The 13,760-nt window shown below is 42.4% G+C and overlaps 1 protein-coding gene across 19 annotated transcripts in view; it reads left to right on the top strand.

The window, feature by feature from the left end:
• JAKMIP3 (Janus kinase and microtubule interacting protein 3) overlaps nt 1-13,760 on the top strand; it is a 60,833-nt gene that overhangs the window by 30,438 nt on the left and 16,635 nt on the right. For 8 of the 19 annotated variants that reach the window (XM_066619533.1, XM_066619530.1, XM_066619532.1 and 5 more), the window contains 7 exons: nt 508-636; nt 1,273-1,401; nt 6,540-6,623; nt 8,760-8,822; nt 9,663-9,761; nt 12,824-12,922; nt 13,027-13,080. In XM_066619533.1, coding sequence (XP_066475630.1) covers nt 508-636; nt 1,273-1,401; nt 6,540-6,623; nt 8,760-8,822; nt 9,663-9,761; nt 12,824-12,922; nt 13,027-13,080 — 657 coding nt within the window. Of the gene's footprint in view, nt 1-507; nt 637-1,272; nt 1,402-6,539; nt 6,624-8,759; nt 8,823-9,662; nt 9,762-12,823; nt 12,923-13,026; nt 13,087-13,760 lie in introns of all 19 variants that reach the window. The other 11 variants (XM_066619529.1, XM_066619526.1, XM_066619523.1 and 8 more) reach the window with 6 other exon arrangements.

Below are 13,760 nucleotides of genomic sequence, written 5' to 3'. Positions count from 1 at the left end.
ACTCTGTGACTTTGGTGACTTAGAACCCAGAAGTATTTGGTGGTGATGTCATCACGTCACCACCAATTAGTTCTGTGTCTGTTGCCCTCAGGGAGTGACACCGGGGCTGAGCAGGTTGCCCTGCCCTAAACTGTATTATTGTATGATGTGCATGTTATTTCACAAATGGATGCATGCTATAAACTGTATCAGTGCACCAAAAATGCACACAAGATTAAAGATGATTCCTCAGAGTCAGTAACAGAGTTAGCCATTCTGCCTGAGGCGTACTAATGCTTTCTATGATGCACCTTGCATGTACTCAAGTTTTTAAAAACAGTTTTGTAGATTTTCATGTGCAAATGCTGAAAAGGATGTCTAGTTGTCTTATATTGTCAGATTTCCTAATACCAAGCATTATTATTCTTAAGACTACTTATTTATAATAGATTATATAAGGAAAACATGTTATATATAACATGTTTTCATTGTTCAGAGACTTGCACTTACGCATTGTCATTTGGTCAGAAGCCAGTGGTGGAGACATTTTTCGGGTATGATGAAGAAGCTTCTCTTGAATCTGATGGCTCTTCCATCTCATATCAAACTGACCGAACAGATCAGACGCCTTGCACGCCTGATGATGACCTGGAAGAGGTAATGCATATGATGTTTTACATGAGATTAGATGATAAAAAGATAAGGAATGGATACTTAAATTTCTAATTCATGACATGCCATGCAACTGGCTATTCATATTAAAATCACATTTCTAGTTTAACCATCTATTAAGAGTTGAGTTTATGACCCATTGTATCTATTTTGGTTTATCCTGGAGCAGTTACATAAAGAATGAAAAGATGTTTTTTAAACCAGGAGCAGAATACTTTTTTTTTTTTTTTTTAAGTCTGTGCTTCAGCAAAGTGATTGAGTAGAGTGATTTACAGCGCAATCCCATGCATGTCTACCTGGTGAGTTCATTGAAACTTACTCCTAGGTCATAGGTGTGTATAGGATTGAAGCTTTAGAGTCCTTGGCTTGTACGTCTGCATTGGATACTAGAAAAGATAGTTCATAAAACTGTACAGTTAAGTGCAAAGCAGTGCAAAAAGACTTGTATAAATCTGTCAAAGTGTTCTTTTGAGGAGATTCATAGTTGTCATTGTTGCCATCGTTGTTAATGGTTAAAGGCCATTTATGAATGTTGTTCTAGTTAAAGGCCATTTATGAATGTCAAAATAATTATATATATTTTTCAAGCTGACATTTTGCTTGTTTATTGTTGCGCTTTAGGGCATGGCAAAAGAAGAAACAGAGTTGAGATTCCGGCAGTTGACAATGGAATATCAAGCTTTACAGAGGGCGTATGCTCTACTGCAAGAGCAGGTTGGAGGAACGTTGGATGCAGAACGAGAAGTTAAGGTCTAAATGACTTCTATTACATGAAAATAAAGACTTATAATGTTATAGTTCCTTCAAGTATTACCCTAACAGCAAACTTTCATGAAAGAGGGGGACTTCTAGTGACCACCCATTGATCCAGGGCAGTGATGTGTAGTGCCAAGCGCTTACTCCCTTTCCACCCCCCACTCTTCCAATCAGTTTGGACGTGCTGCTTGGTGGGACAAGACTTGGTAGACCTAGTCCACTGCCACCAGCCCAAGTGATCTGGTTCCCAGAGGGGTTCCCTGGGCAAAACCCCTCCCCAAGAATGCTATGCAGCTTTGTTAAAATGTCCTCACTCTGCCAATAGTACCTGCAGACCAGGGAGGCTGGCAAATCCACTGATCCCAGAACATGGTAGAGGTTTTAAGCTAAAAGGTTTTATTAAGAGATGAGGACAAAATAATGTGAACAGCCTTGGTTCCTCAGAGATAAACATCCCCTGTATGGTGGTGGCCCTGCAGGGAAGCCTTATATGTGCAGGCCCTGCTGGTCTAGGCCTAGAGTAGATTCCAACCTGGCCTGGGTGAGCTGAGGGCACCAAGAGCTCCCAACATCTGGAGGGGGAGGAGAGACCAACATAAACAGAACCTAACACTCCTGGCTGATACTTTGTCCCTTTCTGTGTACCTGAGGTTCTCCCCAGAAGCCTTCCACTTTGGTACCCACAGAGTGGGCTTTCCCTGTCTTGCCCACTTAGAAGCACACAGAAAAGAAGGAAAAAATATCTTGTCAGGCCTAGTGATCTTTTTCCCTGGCTGGCCTCCCCAGCTCTAATTTTCTGGCTCCCCCTGAAACCTGAAGCACCTCGGAATTGGAGGGAAAATCCTCCACAGTAACCACAGCACACATCACACAAGCCATGTCTGATTGAGGAATAAATGAAACGTTCTTAAGATTAAGAGATCTTATGCTTATTCCAGCAACAGGTTTGAAATATATGTATATTATAGGTCTGCAGAATGTCACTTTCCAGTTCAGATCTGGTAAATGTCAGAGATCTGAGGTCATGTAAGAGATGTCCGCAGCACAGTCAGATCCTTGCCATATGCCAGCTTTGCACCAGTTGCTTGGAGGGTCTGTGTTGCTGTGTGAAGCCTTATCATTCCACATGACATCAGAATTTTGGCATTACTGGCAGCATAGGCAGATGGCCTCTTGCAGAAGCTAATGTAACATCAGAAAGGGTCCTTTCATCTAAAGCAGCACTTCCCAAAGTGTGGGTCGCAAGCCCTGGCACAGTGGGTTGCAATCTGGGTTCTCCACCCACTGTTGTGCTGGTTTGGCTCTAAACAGGAGTCATTCCCAAAGGCCCATTACTTTCTAAGGCCTCTGCAGACCTCAGAATGGCAAGTTGGTCATGACTGCATCAGGGTCTGGGGGTTATACAAAGGTAAAAAAAAATATAGACAGCTTCTGCTTGCAGGCTTCCAGTTCTTAGGAGCTTCCAGTTCTTATTCTTATGCAGGCTTCCGCCCCTCCCTTCTTTCAGCTGTGGATGATATGTAGGTTTTGGTGTGGAAATTGTTTAATGTTCTTCATGGCCTTTTCATAATGTCTGCTGTGAAGCCATAATGTGCTTACAGAGAAATCTCATATGTGCAAGTATGGTCTTTCAAAGGACAGTCAGATTTTCCGGTCTTGCTTTGCAATAGCAGCATTCTAAACAAACCACATATAGTGCATCTTTATTTTCATTCTCCTCATCAGTTTAAAAATGACAGATGGAAACTCTTAATATTAAATGCCCTTACTCTGAAATTGGTTAGCAGTATTCTTGGATATAAAATGTCCTTGATCTAGATCACTCCCGAATTGGCCTTTTCAGCCACACTAGACGCTGTTCCAGAACCACCATTCTGAGCGCGATACCATAGTCTTTCGAGACTGAAGGTTGCCTACAAGAGAGATCTAGATTACTGAAACTATATCTTTAAAGATTGACATTACAGAAGAGAGATGTATTTCCTAATAGAATAGATCTCTGAAATTCTTTTTTGCTTGTTAAGCCTGCTTGTAGTCACCTTATAAAGTTAAGTAATGGTCCCATACACAAATCTCTACAGCAGTGGTTCTCAAACTTTTTAGCCCAGGACCCGCTTTTTAGAATGATAAACTGTTATGTTTATCACCAGAAGTGATGTCATTAACCTGGAAGTGATGTCATTACTGGAAGTGACATCATCAAGAAGGGGAAAAGTTTTAACAATCCTAGGCTGCAATTCTATTCACACTTACCCAAAAGTAAGCCCCATTGACTATCATTGTTTGTAGACTGTTAAAAGTGCAAATCTCCCGAAATGCAATCACATACCATGTTGGCATCAAATCTAATATACTAAAAATAAAACATTGAAATGAATGGGGACCCACCTGAAATTGTCTCGCAACCCACTTAGTGGGTCCAAACCCACAGTTTGAGAAACAATACTTTAAAGCAGTGGTTCTCGAAATTTTCCAGCTCACGCCTCCCCTGATCCTTGTGGCCATTGGCCACGGCTCCCCATTACAACACCTCATCTCAGTTACCCCCAAAATGGGGATGATGGTGTTATAATTATACACTACAAACAAACAAAAAAACAGCTGCCAGCACTCTAAGGCTGCAATCCTAACCACACGTACCTGAGAGTAAGCCCCATTGAACAAAATAGGACTTACTTCTGAGTAGGCCTGGTTAGGATTGTGCCCTGAGTTTGTTAGCAGCACACCTGGAGGGTTTGGGAAAGGGAGGGGGGAAGTGATGAATTTGCTGGGGGAGGGGAAGACTTTGTTTTGTGTGTATCTGCTAATTGCAAACTGATGCAAACTAACACCTAGAGACTGTTTGGCTGCAATCCTAAACTCACTTTCCTGGGAGTAAGTCCCATTGAACACAATAGGACTCACGTCTGAGTAGACCTAGCTAGGATTATGTCTTTTGTCTTACAATAGCAGCCAACAGAGTACCGCCCCCCCCCCCCCAAAAAAAGGAGGCAGGAGGAAAAAGGGGAATGGCTAAAAAGGGATGGGGATTTTTATTTTTAATCCATTTTTGGAGACAAAGCCATCAAGAGTGGCTTTATTTCTTTTTTGAAGGGGGAGGAAAAAGAGAAAGGTGAGGATCCTTGGTTAATCTGACACAGACCTCAAGCCTATGTAGGTCTACTCAGAATTAAGTCCCATTTGAGTCAATGGGGCTTACTCCCAGGAAAGTGTGGAAAGGATTGCAGCCACACAGAGCAAGATTACAACTCACCCCAAAGTAGATGGGGGCTGCTCACACACATACACCCAACATGCAGATGCCACCCCATTCCCCTCAGGCAAGATGGAGGAATGCAGCCTAGGGCATTTGGACACCCCCCACTAACAGCAGGCTGGCTCCCTCCTTCGCTGAACTTACTCTTCCCTCCCAGTTTGAAGCCGGCCAGGAGGAGCCCTGTGCCCATGAGATGCAGCACCCCCGCACTCTTCTCCTCTCCTCCAGCCTTGACCAATCCCAGGACACCCAGGGTGAGGGGCACACTGGGAAATGTAGTCCCTAGGGCAAGGTTCCACATGGAGAGAGCTCCATGATGAGATGCAGCGCCAATGCCCAGCCAGCCTTCTCTCCTACCTCCCCCCACCATGTTTCACACGCCCTGCCCACCGCATGCTGCCCCACCCACCTCTTTCATAGCTGAAGAAAAACAGCAAGTCAGCAGGTACAGCTGAGCAGAGCAGAATCAGCTGCAGCCACCTCTCTCTCCCCAGATGCCTCATGATGCCCCTGTCTGCTAGCCACGCCTCCCTAGGGAGGTGGGACGCACAGATTGAATACCTCAGCTTTAAAATATGCATCCTTATTTATTGTCACAAGATGCATAGGATCATTTTCCCTCCGTCTCACTTTAGATATCTATCTAGTGAGAACAAGTTGTCTCCTTAGTTAGACTAAGGCTACAATCCTATCCACACTTTCCTGGGATTAAGTCCCACTGACTGTTATGGAACTTACTTCTGGGTAGACATGGCTAGGATTGGCCTCTTAACAGCCCAATCCTAAACAACTTTCCAGTGCCAGTGCTGCCGTGCCAATGGGGTAAACACTGTATTCTGTAATGAGGAGGTAGTCATGGAGGCCTCCACAAGATAAGAGAAAATTTGTTTCCTTGTCTCAATGCTGCATTTCAACTGCATCAGTGCTGGAAAGTTGCTTAGGATTGGGCTGCTAATCAGTGATACCTTTTATAGGCCCATCATTCCCAAAGTTTTGGTTTTCCCCTCTTAAACTATAACAGCTTGGAGATGGAGCAAACAAGAACAGAACCATGACTGGGAGTGGGGTGGGGTTGGGGCATTGAGGTTCCAGTTGCACTTCCCATGTGCCATTTTAAGAAGAATAAAAGCTTCATTGACTTTCAAAGGAAGCTTTGTTCTGTCTTTAAAAAGCAAGCATATAAGTGGCATGCCAGTAGCAGAAACATAGTGGAGGCAAAAGCCCCCCAACCCATCTGCTATAGTTCTGCTCCCTTAGCAACTCTCCTCCCTCTTAAAAATTAAACCAAAAAACGCGAACCATGTGAGTCTATTTTACACATTTTGCATAACACTTCATCTGGCTCTGTGTAATGCATGCATGATTTACTTTAACAACAGGTGGGCATTGACCTTAGAATTCCATTCTGAGGCATCCCACATTCCATTTAGACAGAGGGGCTAGAAGATGAGGAATCCCAGGACTATTGTGGAGATGCCAAGGGCATGTAAATATGTTTTCTACAATTTATCACCCTAGATATGGTGAATAGTATTACTTACTATATCTTTCTATGATGTTCACAGTTTTTATCCTGTGTCATAAAAACTGTGTCATTGCAATCATGGGAATTGTGCCAGGAAGGTATGGGAGTCTCTGAGATGGTCAAAACAATCAGGGCAGATCCAACTGTATTCCTGAAAGATAGACAGCATATAACAGTGAGCCATTTTGTAATATGTGTCCCTGCTGCAATCAAATGGCACTTCAGCTTATTTATAAATAATCAAATATCCAAGTTAATTGTGCTCTCAGACCACTCAAATGAGTAAGACTGCAGAGAAAGTCTAATGTTATTTCAGAGAAAGTCTAATGTTATTTCAATCCTATTTTACAGACTCGTGAACAGCTTCAAGCAGAAATCCATAGATCCCAAACTCAAATAGAGGACCTTGAAAAGGCACTTGCTGAGCAAGGACAGGTAATGTGCTCTGAGAGAAATGCAGTCTTCCCTGCAACAAATTTAGCCAAACAAGATGGTTACACCACTGTCAGATAAGGGAATAAAAATGCCCATAAATGCAATTTAAGTTTGCCCTGCAGGTGTAGTTTTTGTCCTGCAGATGTGGCTCTAAATCTTAATGGTCGTTGAAAATAAGACCCTTCTAACACTAAAGATGCTGAGCAAAGAAAACATACTGTTTTTATCCTGCCCTTCTGCCCTATGTACTTAAGGGCAGGGGACTAAAAGGAAGAGCACATTTGTTGCTTGCAGATGGTCCCAGGTTCAATCCCTGGCATCTCCAGGGAGGACTGGGAAAGACCCATCCAAAACCTTGGAAAGTCACTGCAAGTGTAGTTAATAGTCAACCTAGCCAAACCAAAGGTGAACAAATACTTGACTTAGGTCAGTGTTTCTTAAACTTTTTAGAGGCCTGAGAGGCTGCTGTCTGATTTATAAATGCCAGGGGATGTGGCTATAGTGGTGATTGGGTAGCAGTGCTTCCCCCCAAGTAGCAGCTTGTTTAACCCTTGATGCACACAGCCTAATCTGCCCTGTCAGTGACTCGACCCAACAGAAATTGGGTCACGACTCACTGGTTGGTCCCGGACCCACGGTTTGAGGAACCACTGACCTAGGTGACTTGGTATAAGGCAGATTCATAGTTTACAAGAGAGAAAATTAAAACAAAGATTAAAACAATTTAAAAAACACACATAGCCAAACTGCAGCATAAAAAAAAAAAGCAACAGTGAAATTGGCCAAAGATCATAATATAATTCAGATAAAGTTCTAGGAAAATAAAATAGTCTTGATTTGGTACTTGAAGGGCGCAATCCTAACCCCTTATGTCAGTACTTTCCAGCACTGGCATAGCAGTACCAATGGGACATGTGCTGCCACTCACAGTTGAGTGTCACTCACCGAGGCCTCCTCAAAGTAAGGGAATTTTTGTTCCCTTACCTGGGAGCTTCATTGCCCTTATGTCAGTGCTGGAAAGCACTGACATAAGGGGTTACGATTGTGCCCAAAATGTACTATTTTGGGTACCAAGTGGTGTCCCTTGGATTTTCCACAGATGAGACCTTATCCCAAGTCACCACCTACCTTAACTCCAGAGATGACTAAAAAAGGGCTTCAGCGGGTGGTCTGCATGAATAGGAAAGTTCAGATAGGAGAAGGTGGTCCATCGTATATCTTAATCACAGACCATTTACATTTCTAAAAGTCAAAACTAACATTTTGGATTGCACCTGAAAGCAAACAGAAAGCCAGTTCAGCACCAGCAACATACACTTGTACCCCCAAAATCCTTATTCTCACTAGCCCAGTGTTCCATTCTTCTTGAGTACTCCAAATTATATGCGACAAGACAGCTACCTTAGAATGCTCCTGGATCACCAGGATTCTTCACTTGATGGGCGGCTTCCTTTTAAAAAGTTTGAACAAATCAATGATGAGATTAGTTCTGACCTTGAGCCCAGATACATTTCTGTGAGGCCTTTCATACACAGGCCAATGTTTGACTGATATGTTATATCTCAATTTGATTTACCAAGTTATGCTTGAATGAGTTCATTATTTACTCCTACATGTCTGACTTTGCTTGGATCATATATTGAGAGGGCAGCTCAATACTTAACTTCTCTCATCTCGTTATGAGGTCCCAATCTGCCAAGCCTCCCACAATTCTTTGATTTTGGCAGATTTATTACTGACAATGTAAGTAGACAGTGCAGGGCTTTCTCCATCCTTTATTGCACCTTTGTCTTGTGGCTTTTCCTCTGACTTCAGCGCCATTTACTTTTTCTGTTTTTATCCAGTCATGTTACTCATTGCACTAATTTAAAAGAAGGCATCAAAAACAAAGGAAAGCTACAAAAAAAGCACACTTCACTGCAGCAGCTTCCACAGCTATAGAAACTAGCCATTTGCAGTTTTAAAAGCACATTATCTTTTCAGCAGTGGAAAAGACCATGAAATCAGGAAGCAGAGGTCTTGCTGCACCCCATGCTCTCTCATTTTCCTCCTTTGAATGTCAGTTAACCCTAGGAAAGTTTGACAACAAACACTTTTGTGTTTTTTTCTTATACTATCATTAATTTTTTTTTCAAGGACATGAAGTGGATTGAAGAAAAGCAAGCGTTGTACAGAAGAAACCAAGAGCTTGTAGAAAAGGTATAGATTTTTATATATGTACATATCATAGTATTTCAGTGAATGTAAATATGTTATCAACACATAAGCATTTCCGTGTGGTATTTGAATTACAAGTGTGTTTAATGAAACAGCGAAATATTGACTGGGCAAAGAAACATCTTTTAAAGATGAGCTGGGCTAAGCACTATAATTGCTTAGCCCAGTGCAATGACTTTTCTAGTGCCTGTTTGTTCTCTCCTTTGTTGTCTCTTTTGCATCCTCTTTCAGAGTGTGAACCTCTTTAGGAAGGGAACCCTTATCTTATTCCTTTACCTTTGCTTTGTGAACTTTTTGTTGAAAGTGGCAAGTAAATATTCTTAATTATAATAATTATAGTAGTACTAAATTAGATTATCACAAACAAAGGATTATATTTCTTGACTCAGTACATAGTATGCTGGTGGAACTCTTTGCCACTGGAAATAGAATGACAAATTCACCTGCGTCCTGTGATATATTAAGCAACCATTATCTGTAGTGTTTCAGTCCTGAAGGCTAAAACAAGAAGAGTATCAAGGTGAAAAAGGGCAATTTTAGCCAATAAAATAATATTTTATAGTGCTCAGACCTCTTTGCACAATACATCTCATTAATCCTTGCAGCAGCAGTAATCCTTGATCTTCTCCCCATATTGAATGGAAGTGACTGAGATGAAAAAGCGTGACCTTGCCTAACAGCCTCTAGTACCTTCATAGTTGAGTCAATATTTGAACCTAGGACTTCTCAGCCACTACCCTCACTGAAGAACCATTGCTCAGTCAGATACAAACATTGTTGGAAGTTGTATAAAATAACAGAGTAATCATTTTGCTTTTCTAGATAAAACAAATGGAGGTAGAAGAGGCTCGGTTAAAGCATGACGTTCAGGATGCTAAAGACCAGAATGAACTCTTGGAATTTAGAATATTGGAACTTGAAGTGAGTATGGACCCAGAAATCTTCAAATGTTGTCATACTTAGGGTCTCTATCACCACTGTTCATGTGATATGGATATATGGAGCACAGAGAATCATATATCAGTGAAGCCTGAGTGGCTTCCTTTGTAAGGAAAGAGTGGCACACCTATGCTCTATGCCTGTGCTGCATGTTGTTGGCAATCACACTTTCACAATCCATTGCCAGGTGTTTTCTGCCAACTCACAGCCCAATCCTGAGCTGCCCGGGGCGCCCAGCCTCGGCAGCACCAACAATGGCTGCCACTGGATCTTGTGCAGCCCGGGCTACCACGGGAGGTGCCTCGGGAGAAGGAGACTTTCGTCCCCTTCTCCCGGGTAAGGTAAGCAGCCACGCAATGGGGCTACTCACTTTACCTCCGACCAAAAGGTCAGCAGTAAGGTAAAGGCGCTCGTGTAGGGTGCGGAGCCCTCCACGAGTGCCTTGGATCCTGCGGAGCAGAGCTCCGCGGACTCACCTCCCTCCCTCCCCCAGGCATGCCTCCAGCCTGCCCTCTCCCCGCGTCACACCAACCCCTGGCCTCTCTCCACACCCTGCCAGCCTCCCCCCTCCCTGGAATATCTCCTCCCCACCCCATCCCCACCCCTGCTTACTGTGCTGCAGCTTGGCAGTCCGGGAGAAGGCCAAGCTGCGGAAGCTGGGCGACTGCCCCACGTTAGCCCACCACTGGGCTAGCATGGGTGGGAGCCTGGCAATGAGGCTAGCAGACATGCCTTACAGCAAGTTTGCAATAGTGTTCGGCGGCATGGAGCCATGCTGCCAAGCACAGGATTGCACTCTCAGGGCTCAATCCTATCCAACTCTCCAGCACTGGTGCAGCCTTGAGGTAAGGGAACAAATGTTCCCATACCTTGAGGAGGCCTCTGTGACTACCTCCCCACAACAGGATACAGTGAACACCCCACTGGCACTGCTGCACCGGCACTGGAAAATTGGATAGGATTGGGCCCTCAGCTGGTATCACAGTGTCTGAAAAGCTTTGAAGATGATGGAGATGTAATTTCTGTCTTGCCTCTATCCTTTTCTTCACCTTTAGCTGAATTTGATAAAGTTCATTCTGTAGTAGCAGTGTCGTGTAGCAATGCCAGGATATTGTGAGTCTGCTCACCATGCTAGCCCAACATCCACAGTCATAACATTATCTTTCTGCAGTATAATCATCATATTACGCAAACCAATGGTGCGGTGGTAAATTTTGAAGTGCAGGAGCTGTGCACATTGTCTCCCATAACAATTCCTGCCCCACTGAGAAACCAAAAAAGCCCTCAATTTTGACTTCTCCAATTCATTTGTGGTGTTGATTGCTGTGGGATATTATATGGATAGCTTTTTTAAATGATTAGTGACATTAGTTAAATAGATAGTGCTTCAATTTTTTTGTTGAAAAACAGTATAAAAATACTTTTATTTTTATTCTTATTGATGATGATGATGATGATTGTACAAATTGGGAAGCTTTGCACTTTGTCATCAAGTCAGGACAAAGAAAAATATAATTTGGAAAGGTTTAGATTGGATCAAAGTCTTCTCCCTGCAAACTATCTTAGGGCCCAATCCTATACTCACCTAGCACTGGTGCTGAGCCCTAGCACCCGTGATTAGCACAGTGATGTAAACATGCCGTAAAGCACCTGGTGAGTAGGGAGCACTGGCACATGCCAGTCAAGTGCAAGGCCCAGCACCTGGTAGGAGGAGGAAGTGCCACTGCCAAGAGTAAGTGAGACTGGCAGGTGGCAGTGCAGCCTCTGGGGGATGGGGGGGGGGGAGGGTGGATTGTGGGTGGAATGAGAGTGGGGCAGGAGAAGGAACCAGGGCAAAATAACTGGCACAGATACAAGGAGACCCATTGCTGGGGTCAAGGCTTTGTCCCAAGGAGACTCCCTGCAGCTCTAGCCGCTTTGGTGCTGCTGCTCCAGCAGGCGCTGGGAAGCATGGGATTGGACTGCCTATCTTTCTTTGCCTTCAAATAATCTTGATCAGATTTTATGTTGCACTTTTGCCTATTGAGGACCTTGCTATGTCCTTATGTGCTCATTATTAAAAGACTGATTGATGGTCCATTCCTTTGCACGCTTGTAGGTTAATTCCCACCCAGGATGCACCACAAGAAAACCAAGTCTTCTCCTTAGACAAATGCTAGTGCAGATGATTCTCTCATTCAGTAGAGGGATGGATATTTTCCAGATATTTGCAAGCTGAACCGAGACCAAAAAATAGTTATATATTTCGCCAAAAAAGATGTAATATCAAAATTAGTATTTCTGATATAAAGAAGGTGTAAAGGAGGAGATTTTCATATTTTCCCTTGCAAATACTCAATACCCAATTTTTGTTGTATTCCCCACCAAACTTGGCAAGGGGCCTCAGAAAGGGAAGTTCTTTGCTTGAACACCTTACAGATAGCAGGACAAGATAACACAGAATATTTTTCTAGTATTTGTTCACCTTACAACACTATATGATGAGATGATAAGCAGGCTGGAGAAGAAGCCCTATGAGGAAAGGTTGAGTGTAAGTTTAGCCTGGAGAAAAGAAAGCTGAGAGGGGATATGATAGCATTCTTCAAATACCTGAAGGGCTGTCTTATGGAAGAAGGAACAAGTATGTTCTCAACTACCTCTGAGAGTAGAACTAGATCAAATGGTTGCAAACTGCAAGAGAGAAGATTCTGGTTGGACAGCAGGAAGAAATTATTGGTGGTAAGAGGTTTGGTAGTGGAACAAATTGCCAAGGGAGGTGGTGGAAACTCCCCCACTGGAGTTCTTCAAGCAGAGGCTCAGCTGGGACCTGCTGGTGATGCTCTAGGAGATTTTTCGGCTACATGCAGGGGTTTGGACTAGATGACCTTGTAGGTACCCTCCAACTCTATGACACATTCAGTGTCTCACAGAACAAAAATAATAACATGGTGTACATTGTTTCATATAGTTATGTTTTGTATTTGAGCTATGTGTTCATGAAATCTTGTACTTAATTAAGCTGATGATTAAGCATCACCCTTTATGCATAATTGCTTTGATTTTAGGAAAGAGAGAGAAGATCGCCAGCTATTAATTTTCATCACATTCCTTTTACTGAGGGGAAAAGTCCCCTCCAAGTCTATTGTGAGGCAGAAGGTGTAACAGTAAGTAATTCCAGGTTATTGCTATTTTTAGTTAGTGCTTCCTCTGAACACAAAGTTTTTCCTTATTCTGACATGTTGTTCCCTGTATACCTCTCTCTTGTTAGGATATACTAGTAGCAGAATTGATGAAAAAATTGGACATTTTAGGGGATAACGCCGTAAGTGTATGTTCCTTTAATAAATTGTGCATGTTACTGTTACTACATTCTGTCTTTTTGTGAAGATGGCATTCAGTAACCCCAATCATGTTATAATTGATTGCTGCTTTTCTACTCATCTTACATTTTTACTGGGACAAGTATTGGTTACAAGCCAATATTTGCATGGTTCTAACATCTGTACCAATAACCTAACTTAACAGCACAATCCTAGTCATGTCAACTCATGATTGGGTTTAATGGGATTTACTCCTAGGAAATGTGACTAGAACTGCAGTCACATTACAATATTATAGTTTAATTTTAGATTTATGAAAATATCTAAAATACACATTAGATTTATTTTCTAAAATTTCCTTTTTGATAATATGAAATGCTTATGCTTGATGCTTACATTTTCATTCAAGTGCTTTTTCTGTTTTTTGCAGTGTTCTTTTTTTTAAAAGTATTTCAATCATTCTGAGAATATAGGCCTTGTAAAGCACAATAGTTAACATGCAGAGTAGCCTAGATAACCTAACAAAATCACAAAGATGTATTTAAATTGAACTGTAGTCAAACTTTGGAGGTGGGAGCTCTAAGAAAAAAGAACCAAATTGTGTTACATACATTTTCATGTTATGGGTTGAATTTTAGTTACCTTATAAGTGAATTCTGTTGAACAGCTTGTTGGTTTATCT

Source organism: Tiliqua scincoides, chromosome 3, assembly GCF_035046505.1.
Source record: "Tiliqua scincoides isolate rTilSci1 chromosome 3, rTilSci1.hap2, whole genome shotgun sequence".
NCBI lineage: Eukaryota > Metazoa > Chordata > Lepidosauria > Squamata > Scincidae > Tiliqua > Tiliqua scincoides.
Note: the sequence above shows the minus strand (reverse complement) of the source record. Positions and strands in the feature narration are given on the sequence as shown.